The sequence below is a fragment of the Salvelinus sp. IW2-2015 genome, linkage group LG27 (genome assembly GCF_002910315.2).
Source record: "Salvelinus sp. IW2-2015 linkage group LG27, ASM291031v2, whole genome shotgun sequence".
NCBI lineage: Eukaryota > Metazoa > Chordata > Actinopteri > Salmoniformes > Salmonidae > Salvelinus > Salvelinus sp. IW2-2015.
This window is the reverse complement of record NC_036867.1, coordinates 16703255-16722169: the sequence shown is the minus strand read 5'-3', so window position 1 is coordinate 16722169 and position 18915 is coordinate 16703255. Positions and strand designations below refer to the sequence as shown.

The 18915-nt window shown below is 43.6% G+C and overlaps 1 protein-coding gene across 1 annotated transcript in view; it reads right to left on the bottom strand.

The window, feature by feature from the left end:
* Window positions 1-18915, bottom strand: part of plxdc2b (plexin domain containing 2b) — a 165287-nt gene that overhangs the window by 64956 nt on the left and 81416 nt on the right. The window contains exon 3 of the mRNA XM_023972740.2: window positions 1882-2028. Within this exon, the coding sequence (XP_023828508.1) occupies window positions 1882-2028 (147 nt within the window). The remainder of the gene's footprint in view (window positions 1-1881; window positions 2029-18915) is intronic.

The following is an 18915-nucleotide window of genomic DNA, read 5'->3' as shown; positions in this document are numbered from 1 at the left end:
ATTTCGGAGTTCATACATTTACATTTAAAAAATAATAATAATTACACACCCTTCCTAGAGTTTGAACATAAAAGAACATGCATTTTTCAATGAGCTCACAGAGTGAAACGCAATGTGCACACTCATTTATGTGCAAAACAAGATTAGTACAAAAATGTTCCCGACCAATTACTGAAAAATTAGTTCGATAACAAGTAAGAAAAACCCTAAATGAGCTGACTACAGTATATTTATATTATATTCATATATTTCTATTGATTCCTAAATGTATATGCTATTGGATTTGACATTCTACCACACTCTTGGGACAATTTCTGTGTCAGATAGAGTAGTTAAATCGATTCAAATGTGATGGTTTACAGCACTGCTTTGAGGCAGCACAACTGTCACTTGGGCCATTCCAGTACTGTATAATGGCCTACGTCCCAAATGGCACCCTATTCCCAAGTGCACTACTTTTGTCCAGGGCCCATAGGACTGTATATAGGGAATAGGGTGCATAACTCCATGGTAAACATAGCAACATAATCCAGGATTAGGCCAGGGGGAGTAATGCTGCGGCCCACCACAGTCAATTACCATGACTAAACACAGTCGTTCAACAGCTTAGCTTCTACGCTTTATTTTGATGAATTTGCTTGTTTTACGATTCCATTGGCTGATTATGTTCTGTGGGTATTCCAACACACTGGGGCTGGCACAACGCGGTGCCAGAAATCAACACTGCTAACAGTGAGCCTTCCTTCTCCTCCTTCTAAGACACATTGTCGAACACGGCAGTCACATTTCTGGCCCACTAGCCTCCTTATGGTAATCTCTGGGGGTGTGTCCCAAACGGCATCCTATCCTATATAGTGCGCTACTCGGGTCAAAAAGCACTTCGTAGGAAATAGTGTGCAAAGGGATGCATCCTCTGCGTATCCCCTGCTCAGCGAAGGTCCTTGTCAGTTTGGCTGAATGGGGTTTGGTACAGCTGGCTGGGCTGGCTGGCACTACTATCCCCAGGCCAAATGGCTTGTGTCCGATGTGATGTCGCACTCAGTGTGGTCTGTTTCTCTCCCTCTCCTCTTCTCTCCTGCTTCAATGACCATTCACTTTGGGTATTCATGTCCAGCATCCAACATATTGATTGTCTGGACACAGTCAAAGCGTGAGTAGCAAATGACACCCTTTTCCCTATGTAGTGCATTACTTTTGACCAGGGCCCAAAGGTCAAAAGTAGTGCACTATGTAGGGAATAGGGTGCCATTTGGGACATACCCTGAGAAAACTTCCCAATACCACTTGCTCGGTTCTTTCACTGTGGAAGAATAAGGAAAGCTGCACTCTCCATAACCCTCTCCAATTAAAAGGGAAGCCTTGCCCCAGTTTGTATGGCTCAATCCATCATCCAGTGACTGAAGGGGAGAATACACAATGCACCACTCCATTTTCTGTCTTTACTCATTGTGGATGGGACATTGTTTCATTATTTACCCCCATCTTCCCTCCTTCCCTCCTCCCTCCTTCATTCCACCCTGTTCTCTGTCTCCTGACTGTACAAGGACCTGATACAAATCCCAAAGCGGCTTGGTGACCTCATCAGTATGCACCTGTTTGTGCAGAGGTAGTGTGCTACGGAGTGAAGTTTTCCCCAGTTGCGGATCTAGGATCAGCTTCCCCTCCGCCAATCCTAACCTTAACCATTAGTTGGCCCAAGATCACTGACCCAAGATCATTGTCTACGGGAAACTTCACCCTACTGCTGCAGGGTGCAGCTCCCGCTGCAGTCTGTCCAATTCAAGGTCATTATGAGTCTATTTCATATCAAATCATTCCAAGTCATTCCAGGTATCACCCATTTTTCCACATAATCAGAATCTGAGAGGAAGGTTGTCTTACCGCAGCTTGCCTGTGAGTGTTGGACAAAATGCCATGGATCTTCACCTTCTCCTTGTCCATCTGGTCAACGTTTACCCACAAGTCCTTGCTCATGGGGTCCGTGGGGCCGTAGGTCTTTGATGTGTAGTAGTTGTGATCTGTGTCCTCCTATTGGACACAAAACAAAAACACTGGTTAGTTACACTTTATTTGGAGTGTCCCTTTACAGACAGTCTATAGACGTTCCTATATTGGAACGAAACAAAAGCACTGATTCAATAAGTGACCATTTGTCGATATTAATATAGTAAGACAAGAGCTGTGGTTCGTAGCTTGAGATTTATTGAAGGCCATCAAAACGTTGTTAGGTAGGGAGTGAAAGTATTGAATGAAAGTGGATGTAACCCTGTGCCACAGGGTGATTTATTAAAATAGAACCTCTGCTCCTTCATGTACATTAAGTCAGCTTTACGTGGGACGTTTTCTAGCCAGACAGAAACATCTATCGGTCTCTCCGTCTCTCAAGATAAATAATCCCTTGGCTTCAAAATTAACTGCAAAAGCATGGAAGACTAGTCTCAAATGATGACAGTTACAGTTAAATATGTGACTACCATTTATAGTAATTGAGTTAAACCTGTAGAACTGTTTTGATATCCATTGTATAATATACTTGTAAACATTTTGATGACAGGTGTTATGAAAACAGTGTATGTGTGTGTTGACATGTGTCTTTGTGTGTGTACTCAAATCATATCAAACTGTATTTGTCACATGTGCCGAATACAACAAGTGTAGACCTCACCGTGAAATGCTTACTTACAAGCCCGTAACCAACAGTGCAACTCAAGAAGAGTTAAGAAACTATTTACCAAATAAACTAAAGTAAATAATAATTGTTCAGCAGTCTTATGGATTGGGGGTAAAAGCTGTTAAGGAACCTTTTGGTCCTAGACCTGGTGCGCTGGTACCACTGCGGTAGAATAGAAAACGTTGGCGTATCCAAGATGGCGTAACAGTAGGACGTCTGTTTGTCTTGTCCTGTCCCATGTGTATATATTTTTCTTCGTATATAAGATAGAACTGCCAAAGGGGGCAGAGTATATATATATATATTTTTTTTAAATCTCAATTTCCATCTATGGACTGAACATACTCTCCTGCAACCCGCCTCAACCAATGTGGTACGGATCTGCTATTTTTTACACTTTAAAACCGCAACCCCCATCAGAAGCTAGCCGGCTAACTAGCTACTAGCTAGTAGTCAGTTATGCACTGCTAGCGGTCATCACCGTTAGCTCGGACAACAGCCAGCCTCAGCCCGGTCAATTCCTGCCAGTCTGCACAGCGCGATATCAACCCAGAGCATATCGGACTGCTTTTTCTCTACCACATCTCCAGAATCCTACCACAAGCTCTGAACCTTTACACCGGGTCATCGCAGCTAGCTAGCTGCTATCCGAGTGGCTACTCCTGGCTAACGTCTCTGTCCCGAAGCAAGCACCAGTTAGCCTGGAGCTAGCCTTGAGCTAGGCCCATCTCCCGGCTAGCTAAAGAGGTCCATCAGCCAATTCTTGCCAATTGGCCTGGACCCTTTTACTGCCGACACGGAGCCCCGCCGATCCATCCATCCACTGATCTGCCGATGTAACCGTCCGAGGGGGTTTCAACAGGCTCTGTTGCGACGTCCCCCGAAGGCCCATCTGCTTTCCCCGGCCCACTAGCTGTCTGAATTGACGTGTCTACAGCTCGCCTAGCTACTCACTGGACCCTATGATCACTTAGCTACAAATGCCTCTCCCTAATGTCAAAATGCCTTGTCCATTGCTGTTTTGGTTAGTGATTATTGTCTTATTTCACTGTAGAGCTTCCAGCCCTGCTCAATATGCCTTAGCGAGCCCTTTTGTTCCACCCCCCACACATGCGGTGACCTCACCTGGCTTAAATGGTGCCTCTAGAGACAAAACCTCTCTCATTGTCACTCAATGCCTAGGTTTACCTCCACTGTATTCACATCCTACCATACCCTTGTCTGTACATTATGCCTTGAATCTATTCTTCCGCGCCCAGAAGTCTGCTCCTTTTACTCTCTGTTCCCGAACACACTAGACGACCAGTTCTTATAGCCTTTAGCCGTACTCTTATCCTACTCATCCTCTGTTCCTCTGGTGATGTAGAGGTTAATCCAGGTCCTGCAGCCCCTAGCTCCACTCCCATTCCCCAGGCGCTCTCATTTGTTGACTTCTGTAACCGTAAAAGCCTTGGTTTCATGCATGTTAACATTAGAAGCCTCCTCCCTAAGTTTGTTTTATTCACTGCTTTAGCACACTCCACCAACCAGAATGTCCTAGCCATGTCTGAATCCTGGCTTAGGAAGGCCACCAAAAATCCTGACATTTCCATCCCTAACTACAACATTTTCCGACAAGATAGAACTGCCAAAGGGAGCGGAGTTGCAATCTACTGCAGAGATAGTATGACAGAACTCTGCAGTCTATCAAACGATTCGAGCTTCTACTTTTAGAAATCCACCTTTCCAGAAAAAAGTCTCTCACCGTTGCCGCTTGTTATAGACCCCCTTCAGCCCCCAGCTGTGCCCTGGACACCATATGTGAATTGATTGCCCCCCATCTATCTTCAGAGTTCGTACTGTTAGGTGACCTAAACTGGGACATGCTTAACACCCCGGCCGTCCTACAATCTAAGCTAGATGCCCTAAATCTCACACAAATTATCAAGGAATTTATAGAGTTGGTTTAGTGCGGTCTTAGTGCCAGCATCGGTCTGTGGTAATAAATAGACGGCTACGAATAATATAGATGAGAATTCTCTTGGTAGATAGTGTGGTCTACATGTTATCATAATGTACTCTACCTCAGGCGAGCAACAACTTGATACTTCTTGTTATTGACAAAAAGACACACACCCCCACCCCTCGTCTCACCAGATGTAGCTTCTTCTCTATTCTGCCGGTGCATGGAAAATCCCACCAGCTCTATATTATCCGTGTCGTCGTTCAGCCAGGACTTGGTGAAACACAAGATATTACCGTTTTTAATGTCCCATTGGTAGGATAATCGTAGGTCATCAATTTTATTTTACAATGATTGCATGTTAGCAAGTAGAACGAATGGCAGTGGGAGTTCTCTCGCTTGCCTACGGATTCTCAGAAGGCAGCCCGACCTGCGCCCTCTTTTCCTCTGTCTTTTCTTCACACAAATGTTATTTTTGGTCATAAGCGATGGTAGCAGCAACATTATGTACAAAATAAGTTTAAAAATAAGTAACAAACAACTCAAAAAACCTAACAAAATATCATCCTCTTCGGCACACTCTTATCAGTACTGTAGGCTTATGCATATTTCTTCATTCTTCTTCATGTGTTCCACTTGGGCCCAGTCAGCATCTGAAGTGGTCGTAATGGCTGCTAATCAAATTAAGAAAGCCAGAAAGCATGACATCCTGCACTCGTAAAAGCCTGGCTTATAGGCTAATGGAGTGCAAAAGGCCCGGTCATGTTTTTTAACAGACACATTCATGAGGGCTTTTACGAGCAATGTGGACGCCACACGACTCCTTTTACTATTTCCTGTATGGAGTAAGCCGAACGCCCCGAGCTGCACCCCTATCTCTGCCTGCGTCCCAAATGGCACCTATTATCTACATAGGGCAATACTTTTGACGAGGGCCCCGAGGGCTCTGGTTAAAAGTAGTGCATTATATGTGGGACTGGGTGCCATTTGGGACAACAACTAACAGCTGGCAGAATGTTTTTTTAATGGGACATCTTCTCTCTGATCTGCACCTCTCGTAACCCACTAATACAAATAGGAGTGTTAAACCTGATTCAAGACACGTATAATATGGTAAATCTGATGCAAATGCATAAAAAATTAAGTATGACACTTGAAATTGAGCTCAGGTGCATCCTGTTTCCATTGATCATCCAGTTTCTACAACCTGATTAGAATCCACCTGTGGTAAATTCAATTGATTGGACATGATATGGAAAGGCACACACCTGTCTATATAAGGACCCACAGTTGACAGTGCATGGCGCTGGAGAACAAGGCTGATGTTTTACATATTTCTGACCAATTGTGTTTTTTTTGTTGCATTGTTTGCAACTTATTTTGTAACTTATTTTGTACATAATGTTGCTGCTACCGTCTCTTATGACCGAAAATAACTTCTGGACATCAGAACTGCGATTACTCACCACAGACGGGCAGAATCCTTTTTTCCCTTTAGTGAGTCTGACGAGCCCGATGTGAATGATATACTGCTTTCCCGGGAACAGGCCCAGATTCCCGTCATTTGCGTGAAGAGGTGGAGAAAAAGGGGTCCGAGGGCAGGCTGCCTGAGAATTCGTAGGCGATCGAATAAACCCCCACTTCCTTCCATTCTGCTAGCAAACGTGCAATCTTTGGAAAATAAAATCGCTGACCTACGCGGAAGATTAAACTACCAACGGGACATTCAAAACTGTAATATATTATGCTTCACAGAGTCGTGGCTGAACGACGACATTATCAACATACAGCTGGCTGGCTATATGCTGTATCGGCAGGATAGAACAGCTGCGTCTGGTAAGACAAGGGGCACCGGACTATGTATTTTTGTAAATAACAGCTGGTGCACGATATATAAGAAAGTCTCGAGGTTTTGCTTGTCTGAGGTAGAGTATCTCATGATAAGCTGTAGATCACACTATCTACCTAGACAGTTTTCATCTGTATTTTATGTAGCTGTCTATATACCACCACAGACTGATGCTGGCACTAAGACTGCACTGAATGAGCTGTATTCCGCCATAACCAAACAGGAATTCGCTCACCCAGAGGCAGAGCTCGTAGTAGCCGAAGACTTTAATGCAGGGAAACTTAAATCCAAATTTCTATCAGCATGTTAAATGTGCAACCAGATGGAAAAAAAACTCTGCACCACCTTTATTCCACACACAGAGACGCATACAAAGCTCTCCCTCGCCCTCCATTTGGCAAATCTGACCATAATGCTATCCTCCTGATTCCTGCTTACAAGGAAAAATTAAAGCAGGAAGCACCAGTGACTCGATCAATAAAAAAGTGGTCAGATGAAGCAGATGTTAAGCTACAGGACTGTTTTGCTAGCACAGATTGGAATATATTCCGGGATTCCTCTGATGGCATTGAGGTGTACACCACAGCAGTCATTGGCTTCATCAATAAGTGTATCGATGACGTCGTCCCCACAGTGACAGTACGTACATACCCCAACCTGAAGCCATGGATTACAGGCAACATCCACACTGAGCTAAAGGCTAGAGCTGCTGCCATCAAGGAGCAGGACTCTAACCCGGAAGCTTATAAGAAATCCCGCTATGCCTTCCAACGAACCATCAAACAGGCAAAGCATCAATACAGGACTAAGATCGGATCGTACTACACCATCTCTGACGCTCGTCGGATGTGGCAGGGCTTGCAAACCATTACAGACTACAAAAGGGAAGCACAGCCGAGAGCTGCCCAGTGACGTGAACCTACCAGACGAGCTAAACTACTTCTATGCTCGCTTCGAGGTAAATAACACTGAAACATGCATGAGAGCACCACCTGTTCCTGAAGACTCACATCACGCTCTCCGCAGCCGATGTGAGTAAGACCTGTAAATAGGAGCAGACGGATTACCAGGACGTGTACTGCGTGCATGTGCTGACCAACTTGCAAGTGTCTTCACTGACATTTTCAACCTCTCCCTGTCCGAGTCTAATCAACATGTTTTAAGCAGACCACCATAGTCCCTGTGCCCAAGAACTCTAAGGTAACCTGCCTAAATGACTACCGACCCGTTGCACTCACGTCTCTAGCCATGAAGTGCTTTGAAAGGCTTGTCATGGCTCACATAAACCTCAAGGCACGACAGAGGATAGTGCGTATGGCCCAGTATATCACTGGGGCCAAGCTTCCTGCCATCCAGGACCTCTATACCAAGCGGTGTCAGAGGAAGGCGCTAAAAATTGTCAAGGACTCCAGCCACTCTAGTCATAGACTGTTCTCTCTGCTACCGCACGGCAAGCGGTACCGGAGCGCCAAGTCTAGGTCCAAGAGGCTTCTAAACAGCTTCTACCCCCAAGCCATAAGACTCCTAAACATCTAATCAAATGGCCACCCAGACTACTTGTGTTGCCCCCCCCCCCCCTCTCTTTTACACTGCTGCTACTCTCTGTTGTTGTCATCTATCACTTTAATAACTCTACCTATATGTACACATTACCTCAACTAACCGATGCCCCTGTACATCGACTCTGGACCCCCCTGTATATTATTGCTGCTCTTTAATTATTAGTTACTTTTATTTCTTATTCTTATTCATATTTTTCTTTAACTGCATTGTTGGTTAGGGGCTCGTGAATAAGCATTTCACTGTAAGGTCTACACCTGTTGTAATCAGCGCATGTGACTAATACAATTTGATTTGACAAGCCTTGAGGTCGAGGGAATTGTCCGTAGAGCTCGGAGACAGGATTGTGTCGAGGCACAGATCTTGGGAAGGGTACCAAAACATTTCTGCAACATTGAAGGTCCCCAAGAACACAGTGGCCTCCATCATTTTTAAATGGAAGAAGTTTGGAACCATCAAGACTCTTCCTAGAGCTGGCCGCTCGGCCAAACAGAGCAATCAGGGGAGAAGGCCTTGGTCAGGGAGGTGACCAAGAACCCAATGGTTACTCTGACAGAGCTCCAGAATTCCTCTTTGGAGATGGGAGAACCTTCCAGAAGGTCAACCATCTCTGCAGCACTCGGCCAATCAGGCCTCTGTGGTAGAGTGGCCAGACAGAAGCCACTCCTCAGTAAAAGGCACAACAGCCCACTTGGAGTTTGCCAAAAGGCACCTGAAGACTCTCAGACCATGAGAAACAAGATTCTGTGATCTGATGAAACCAAGATTGAACTCTTTGGCCTGAATGTCAAGCGTCACGTCTGGATGAACCCTGGCACCATCCCTACGGTGAAGCATGGTGGTGGCAGCATTATGCTGTGGGGATGTTTTTCAGCAGCAAGGACTGGGAGACTAGTCAGGATCGAGGGAAAGATGAACGGAGCAAAGTACAGAGAGATCCTTGATGAAAACCTGCTCCAAAGCACTCAGGAACTCAGACTGGGGCAAAGGTTAATCTTCCAACAGGACAACGACCCTAAGTACACAGCCAAGACAACGCAGGAGTGGCTTCGGGTCAAGTCTCTGAATGCCCTCGAGTGGCCAAGGCAGAGCTCGGACTTGAACCTGATCGAACATCTCTGGAGAGACCTGAAAATAGCTGTGCAGCGACGCTCCCCATCCAACCTGACAGAGCTTGAGGGGATCTGCAGAGAAGAATGGGAGAAACTCCCTAAATACAGATTGTGCCAAGTTTGTAGCGTCATATCCAAGAAGAATTGAGGCTGTAATCGCTGCCAAAGGTGCTTCAACAAAGTACTGAGTAAGGGTCTGAATACTTACAGTATGTAAATGTGATATTATTTGAAAAAGAAAATGTTTACAGAATTTTCTGAAAACATATTTTTGCTTTGTCATTTTGGGATATTGTGTGTAGATTGATGAGGGGGAAAAAAGGATTTAATATATTTTACAATAAGGTTGTAACATAACAAAATGTGGAAAAAGTCAAGAGGTCTGAATACTTTCCGAATGGACTATATATAAGATAGAACTATTGTTTTGTTACTGAATGTTTTTTCTATCTAATAACTAAAAAGTCTGCATGGCATTTTAGTAAGGCCAATTCAACAAAGCCAAGTTGGGCAACAGATGGGATAAGTCCCAAATAGTTCCATATTCCATATTCCCTATGGGCCATGCTCAACAGTAGTGCACTATATTGGGAATAGGATGCCATTTGGGATTTACAGTAAGTAGATTCTTTGTACTAAAGACAGGTGAAATGTTGTTTACAAAGACACCGCTCTCCCCAACTGACAAGTCAGCAGGCATCATGCCAAACAAGGATAACATCTTAGTCTGCAAATGTGCTGAATATCCACTTTGTTATTGTGGGTTGAAATCCGATAATATTCAGCAGCTTTGGAAGTTGCTCAATTGTTTAGTTGCTTGGGGAGGGAGAGGAGGCTTTTCAACTGACCTCTATCAGACTGATGAGTAGGACACGCTGTGCTTTGTGCTTCCTCTGATAATCTGAACATTGTGGTGTGTGTGAGAGCACGCATGCATTTGTGTACATGTGTGCGTGCATGTTCTCTCTCACGTGTGTGTGCTTGTGTTGGGCTAGTCAAAGAGCTGTGAGACAAACACTACATGGATTAAACAAACATAACAACTCTTATTAAGAATAAACACATCATTTTATTCCCCTTGGAGGACAGTAATGTGGAAGATGTGTGGGCCTCAACACGTCCCATGCTGTAATACTAGAGTCGTGACATTGGGACTTTAAGGTTCTATCTGCGCAAATTTGAATACATGTTTGAATACATAAATCATTTTTTGGTTTTTGATTTACCAAGATAGAGTCAGAACACATCATCAAATACATTAATAAATGTATTGTGGTCATCAGACGAATTACTGTCATCACAGATCAACGATGTGACAACTGATCCCTTACTTGAAGATTTCTGACAGTGTTTTTTTTGTTTGCATGCCACTGTTGCTGGCTAGACTAGCCTAGACGATACTTAGAGGGAGATGGCAAAAACGTGTTCTGATTGGTCCGTCCGTATTTGCTTAGGTTTGTGATTGGATTGCAGATAGAACCTAAGTTCAAATGGGTTTATGCAGATAGAACTTTATAGTTTATTTCCCTTAAAATGTACTTTTACAATGTAACTTCACAGACATATGAAGAACCATCTAAAGATCAATCGTACATGACTAACTCATTTTTGACAAAAATGTCAGATATAACCTCAGAGTGTAGAATAGAATAGAGTGAGCGTGTTCTGGGTTTACGTAGCCCTGGTGGGATTAATACATAATAAACCTCTTAATTGAAGCTAGGCACAGCAGATGGGATATTGCTTTGTATTAATTGGTCGACCTTAAAACACACATTACCAAAGGCGGGGTTTTTTTCGCATTTGGGAGCCGCGGGTGCAGACAAAGCTTGTTAAGAAAACAGGCACGCTTTAGCAGCCAGTCAGGTTTACTCAGCAGATTAGTTTTGGGGGGTTATGAAACAAAGAAAAACGAGTACCGCTAGACCCTTGATACGTTTCCTACTAATCAGTACAGGATGTGTTGGCTATTTCCGGCCGTCTTTGGAGAGGAGGAAGAGGAGGAAGTCGGGGAGGAACTCCTTGGAGGCGAGAGGGGGCCAGCTGGCTAGTTCCCCCCCTGTGAATGCCATTAAGCAGACAAACAATAAACCCACATACAGTACGGTGTATGAGTCGCATTCCGTGAACCAAACAATCTCCAATTCACTTTTCAATTTCATGTATGAGTCATTTATTCAAGCTACTGCATCAACATTGCGTTACGGTGACGCCTGAATATCTTTATGCCAATGTTTTTCATTTCAAAATGTCACTGTCATCTCTTAAGAGATTCTGCCAAACAGATTTATTGTAGTGCAAGGAGATCGTTCCTAGCACTTCCTGTAAACAAACATCTACCTGTGGGTTTAATCACTTAGCTCCGACTACAGAGAGAGAAAGAGAGAGAGAGTTTGCTGGTTTAATTGGGTAAATAGGTATACTGTCACAATGGAGCATCAATCACATCAGTGTTACTGAATACACACAATACAGTACAGCTCTCTCCCTACTCTATGCATCCCTCTATCCCTCCTACAACGCACACACACACACACACACACATTCACACACACACACACACACGTAGGTATGCACACTGGCACGCACAAACGCACAAACAACCTACACACACTAACACACATACACTACTGCGCTTTAGAAAGAAAGCAGTACTCGTGTGTGCCCCTCACTCTCACGTCGGCTGATAATGTCCATGATCCATTATACCCGTCGTTCATCACTCTGCATCATCCCCTGCCCATTGGAGCAGCATTAGTGGAGCGTGTGGTGAAATCCAACAGCATTGCATTGCATGGAGCTGAGGTGTGCTGCACCTGCTCACTAACAAACCAGTAGGGCTTGGTGCTTTGAACACGTCGTCCAGGCGCGAAGCAAACAGGAGTCCACAAAATAGCACAACGGTAAACACGAAATCGTGAAACACATGGATAGAAAAGTCACGCTTGCGTTTTGAAACTTTTTGTTTTCTTGTTTTAACAACGAACTCAAGCTGTTGCAACCAAAGGCAGACTTATGAGCCTGTAAAATAGAGGGCTGCCAACTTTTGAAGAAAGCTTGGAGTGAGATTTGCAATTTGAATTTCATTGCCCTCTGGCACAACCCCTAGACGGGAGGAAAATTGTACTGTTTTATAGCTTTATAGCTCAAGAGAATGTGACAAGGGGGTGTTCTCTCGAAAGCAGCCTCTATGGTCTATGGTCTACACCAGGCATGGGCAACTGGCGGCCATGTCAGTCAAATTTTGATTAGTAAGTTAGTCTCGCGGCCAGCTATCTAAACTTGTAGTAATCATGGTTGAATTACCGACCGGGGTGCCCCAATTGATAATCAGATTTCATATTAAAAACTGCAAGTATATGTCTCCACCCTATGGCAAAATAAAATTCGTTATTAGTTATAATTAGTTATACAATTGCTAAATCTTCTCCCCACCCAATGGCAAAATGTGTAGAATTGCAGCAAACATGCTTTAAAACAACAATATTTTCTCTATGCCCCATGGCAAAATGTGTAGCATTCCAGGAAATTAAATTGAAAACTGAAATAGTCTCTTCTCTGTCAAGAGGGGGGCCACTATTAAAAAAAATGGTATTGCTTAGGGCCCCCAAAAGGCTAGGGCCGGCTCTGACTGCATGTGTGGGTATGGATGCAGGTACACAGACCCACGAGCCACTACGGCCTGATGAGTTTACATTTTTTGTGGCCCCCACCCCCATCAAAGTTGCCTAACCTTGGTCGACACCCAAACACATACAGAGGTGTGTTGTTATTGAAGAGCTCTAGTGTTCTGTGGTTGCAGGTCTCTCTGTGCACCAGATAAACATGTGGTTAGGAGCCTTCTCAGCTAGCAGCCTTTAGGCTGGTTTACTTAAGGACACATAGACTTGTTCCCGTCTGAACTTCATGAGATTGTTCCAAGCAATACAACTAAGAAGATATTGGCAACCTGCCTCATCTCAAGATATAGGCTTCCAGTGCTTTAAACGAGAGCTGTATTGGAGGCTGATAGCAAAAATGTGCTATCACTGCTAGGCTAGAAACCACAGTAGAGGGAAGTCTGATGTTAATCTCGGCCCCAGCCCTGGCAGAGAGACACACTCCAGGTGGGACAGAGAGAGAGCCAGACTTAAATCAAGGCAGACGACACCGGCTGAGATCAAAAACACTGCAGGTTCAGTCTGGAGAGCAATAACAGTGCCGAGCACTGCAGTCAACTATCTGGTAGTACTGGCACAAATCAGCACGATTGAAGCCATTTCCTGGTAATGTCATATAGTGAAGTAAGATATATATATACATTTAGAAAAGCATCTCTCCCAGGTAATCTTTTAATAAGGTACTGGTAAAGGGTCATACTAAAGCATTGTTCTGCAACTGAATATTTGATGGAAATCAAATGAAGCAATTGAAATGTTCAGAGCTGAGTCAATTCCTTTCCCGCTCTCTCTACTCCCAACTCAACAGAAATGAAGAATGTAATAATGCATCTCTCCCCTGGGATACTCCTGAGCAACCAGACATACAGCACAGACCAGGGTCGTGTTCAGAAAGCCAGCAGAAATGGAGAGGGCCCCTATATGAATTCCTCCAAAAAGAAATGCTTGTTTTCCCCACATTTTTTTGTTGCTATGATGTGCATTAATTAATATGACCCTGGCTGGACAGACGTCAAATAGCAGTAACTCCCCCTGCAGCCAACATAAAAGAGTCTAGGTAAAACCTTGGTAAAAACATGAACACTTCAATGAGCAGATTTGCAATCCTTGATTTATTTGGCCAACGTACGCATACAGTCAATTCAGACTAGGAAACGTGACAGGTAGGAAGGAGGCTGTATAGTTTCAATAGTTCGACCTGGCTTTTATGCCAGGAAGACATAACATAACAGTCAGTGTTTCTCTTAGGATTTTTTTCAGCAGCGGTGGAAAAGTTAGTGTAATGGGGGGGGGGGGGGGTGGAGCCTATTGACATCCATGAAAATAATAACAGAAAAATATGAATAATAGGCTAACTATTGACCATCGTCTAAAAATCAATGACCGTTTACATTTGGTTGAAACCAATTTGGTAGCACCTTTGAACATTCAAACCTCTCTCGTAAGATCATTTTTTTCTTAAACCCCACTGCATTTGAAGATAAGCATCAACAAAAGCCAAGAAAGGCATACTCTCGTTAATATAATCTTCTCCTTTGAACAGAAACTAATGGGTAGATGTTTTCACTCCTACAGCATGAACCGCTCAGCAGGGTTGGAGTCAATCAATTCCACTTTTCAATTCAGTCAATTTAGGAAGTAAACTGAAATTCTCATTCCACATTTTTCAGAGAAGCATTGAGGATAATTGAAATTGAAATGCAATTTGTTTTTGGAATTGACTGAATTTAAATTGATTGACCCTCAACCCTGCTCGTCAGGAAGTTTGGGTGCACAACAAAGAAAAATGCTAGAGATAAACTAATTTAACACTTAATTTCACCTTAATTAAAAATACAATTCATCAGTGACACATTTCTTAGTGTAAGAAACCGACTGTATGCAAGACAGCATTCCATTGAAATAAGTTATACTTGAAAATTCTAAAAAGATTTAAAAAGAAAGAATTAAATGCAATAAGTCGCTCACAAATAATCCTGAAATACATTCTCACACCGGAGAGAACATTTAACAGTTTTAATATGTGGGTTATTTTGTTGTGGTGTTGTGTTGACTGTTGATATTGCTGTAGAGTTGTTAATGAGGTGAATGTGGTGCGGGATGAATGTCGTGATGACACCATGTTAAATTCCACATGGCTTTATCAAAGACCGGATCACCTCATCAGTACTAAGCAGCAGCATGTCAACAAACAGACCCACGGACTAGTCTCAGTATAAATATAATACCACTTACTCGATGTTGGATTATGTCTTAGTGCCCTACTCCTTTAGTTTATTTAAACGTAGAAACTTTTTCCACTTCCATAAAATACTTTGGACAGCCAAAGCAAGCACACATGTCTTCATCCACAAAATGACGCTTTCTAATTCTACTTCTATACTGTCAGTGTTTCCCCTATGTCGTTGCCGCCTCTCCAGATGATAAAAATAATTGTAGGGATGGTGAAACGTTTTCAGTTTAAACTTAAACGACTAAAACCAGATATACAATATCTTTACAAAAACTACACAGTCAGGGAGACCCTAAAATGCCATAGCATGTGGCACCCAGGGATTTTGTTATAATATTTGAGTCACTCAGATGGCATAAGAACACGACATAAGCCATGGCAAAAATGTGTAGAATTTCAGGAAATTTGCTTTAAAACTGCACATTCCATGAATTATTTTGTAGAATAATTCATGGAAATTATCTCTAAAGCTAAAAATATATATGTATATACACTGCTCAAAAAAATAAAGGGAACACTAAAATAACACATCCTAGATCTGAATGAATGAAATATTCTTATTAAATACTTTTTTCTTTACATAGTTGAATGTGCTGACAACAAAATCACACAAAAATGATCAATGGAAATCAAATTTATCAACCCATGGAGGTCTGGATTTGGAGTCACACTCAAAATTAAAGTGGAAAACCACACTACAGGCTGATCCAACTTTGATGTAATGTCCTTAAAACAAGTCAAAATGAGGCTCAGTAGTGTGTGTGGCCTCCACGTGCCTGTATGACCTCCCTACAATGCCTGGGCAAGCTCCTGATGAGGTGGCGGATGGTCTCCTGAGGGATCTCCTCCCAGACCTGGACTAAAGCATCCGCCAACTCCTGGACAGTCTGTGGTGCAATGTGGCGTTGGTGGATGGAGCGAGACATGATGTCCCAGATGTGCTCAATTGGATTCAGGTCTGGGGAACGGGCGGGCCAGTCCATAGCATCAATGCCTTCCTCTTGCAGGAACTGCTGACACACTCCAGCCACATGAGGTCTAGCATTGTCTTGCATTAGGAGGAACCCAGGGCCAACCGCACCAGCATATGGTCTCACAAGGGGTCTGAGGATCTCATCTCGGTACCTAATGGCAGTCAGGCTACCTCTGGCGAGCACATGGAGGGCTGTGCGGCCCCCCAAAGAAATGCCACCCCACACCATGACTGACCTACCGCCAAACCGGTCATGCTGGAGGATGTTGCAGGCAGCAGAACGTTCTCCACGGCGTCTCCAGACTCTGTCACGTCTGTCACATGTGCTCAGTGTGAACCTGCTTTCATCTGTGAAGAGCACAGGGCGCCAGTGGCGAATTTGCCAATCTTGGTGTTCTCTGGCAAATGACAAACGTCCTGCACGGTGTTGGGCTGTAAGCACAACCCCCACCTGTGGACGTCGGGCCCTCATACCACCCTCATGGAGTCTGTTTCTGACCGTTTGAGCAGACACATGCACATTTGTGGCCTGCTGGAGGTCATTTTGCAGGGCTCTGGCAGTGCTCCACCTGCTCCTCCTTGCACAAAGGCGGCGGTAGCGGTCCTGCTGCTGGGTTGTTGCCCTCCTACGGCCTCCTCCACGTCTCCTGATGTACTGGCCTGTCTCCCGGTAGCGCCTCCATGCTCTGGACACTACGCTGACAGACACAGCAAACCTTCTTGCCACAGCTCGCATTGATGTGCCATCCTGGATGAGCTGCACTACCTGAGCCACTTGTGTGGGTTGTAGACTCCGTCTCATGCTACCACTAGAGTGAAAGCACCGCCAGCATTCAAAAGTGACCAAAACATCAGCCAGGAAGCATAGGAACTGAGAAGTGGTCTGTGGTCACCACCTGCAGAACCACTCCTTTATTGGGSGTGTCTTGCTAATTGCCTATAATTTCCACCTTTTGTCTATTCCATTTGCACAACAGCATGTGAAATTTATTGTCAATCAGTGTTGCTTCSTAAGTGGACAGTTTGATTTCACAGAAGTGTGATTGACTTGGAGTTACATTGTGTTGTTTAAGTGTTCCATTTATTTTTTTGAGCAGTGTATATAGATTTGCAGGGAATTCCTTTTAAAATTGTAAAATTCTCTCTCTGCCCTATGGCAAAATGTGTAGAATTTTCTCTCTGCGGCCAAGAGGAGCGCCTCTAAATTGCTATTGCGTTGTGTGTCAGCGGTGGCTATTAGCACCAATGCCCCGTAATTTCCCCTGTCAAGCTGCCTGCACCATCATCATCCCTTTGCCCCACCTCCCCCTTCCAATATGCATCCCTGTCTTCAGGATAAAGGCTAGTCTTTTTATATTCATATCCCCAGACTAATAAGCGGCTGCTGACACCTTTCCTCCTTCCTTCTACCCAGCACTGGTCTGACTGAGAGTATTTAGAGTTTAGAGTGTGATTCTGTCACTGAAAACATTTAACCATCCATATAATTATTATTATATATACATATGTAATCATATTTTTTGGAGTGGCCGTTGCTAAATGAGTGGCCATTGCTAAATGAATATAGGGGAAACTCTGACAGTATAGAACTAGAAAGTGTAATCTTGGTAGTGGAAGAAGTTTATATGTTGAAATAAACTAAAGGGGTGTAGCACTAAGACATAATCCAACATCCAGTAAATGGTATTATATTCAGTGTTTAATTAGAGCCAGATCTGTTTGGACTGTTTCGTTCCAGAACGTATTTGGCCAGATCCGATACCTCTCGTTGTAACGATTTTCCTCCTCCTCTTCATCTGAAGTAGGGATTGGACCAAAGCGCAGCATTGTGATAGGACATAGTAATTTATTAAACAATGAGATTCACTTTTTATTATCACTCTCCCTCTGATAGACATGAGCCTGCAACTCTCATATCTCTAGCATTGCACTTCATAATTTATTTCCTTATCGAATCATAGGGTTCTGGAGATGCTGCCGCACGCCTAATGAATTGAAATACATTTGCCAAAGTTATAGAATTACTGCTGTCTGTTCAGAAATAAATGAAATAATTCAGAATAGCCTACTACACCATGAGAGCGCCAAACATTTTGCCACAGAGGATAAATAGCTTCTTTTAAAAATAGCCTAGCTGTGGAGTGTAGCCCAATAACTAGGCATAGCCTGCAGTCGGGGACACGCAGCAAGTATGTCAGTGAACAAACAGCACGCAGACAAAACTGGCCTTCCACAATATTTTAAACAGCCTACAAAACACAGGTTGGAAAGCAAATGGCTCCTGCTGAAAAGACTCTAATCTGTCAGCTGCAGGTTACCAAAATATTTGATCAACTTCCAAATATTGTTTTACAAAATGAAACAATAGAGAGACGAGCTTTTGGCACAAGCACATAGGCCATCACCAGCTAGTGAGCTATGCATCATTGTCATTTTTAGGACTATAATTTACTCCTCATATTGTAGCATATAATATGTGTCTCCCCACACCTAGGCCCCTAGACTATTGATGGATTCAAGACAAGGTCATTTTCATTTGATCTCAGATTCTCCGTTTGTCAGTGTCAAAGTAGCCTGTCATTTCGATTACTTGTGCGGTATTAAGGTGCTTTCAAGACAACTGGGAACTCGGGGAAAAAACAAGGTCGAATCATGACGTCAGTGATCTTCAGGTTCGAAAGTCGGAGCTCTAGAAAGAGGCCAGAGTTCCCCACTTGGAATTCCGAGTTGGATGACCATTCAAAACAGTCGGAGCAAATTTCTTTCCCAGAGTTCCCAGTTGTTTTGAACGAGGCATTAAAAAAGATTATGCCAATGTCTTACATCATGTAAAATGACAGAATTCTATGAAATGGGTTTATAAAAAGGCCCCATTTGTGCAACTTCTGTAAGTGCCTCTTCTGCTCTATGCCGCTA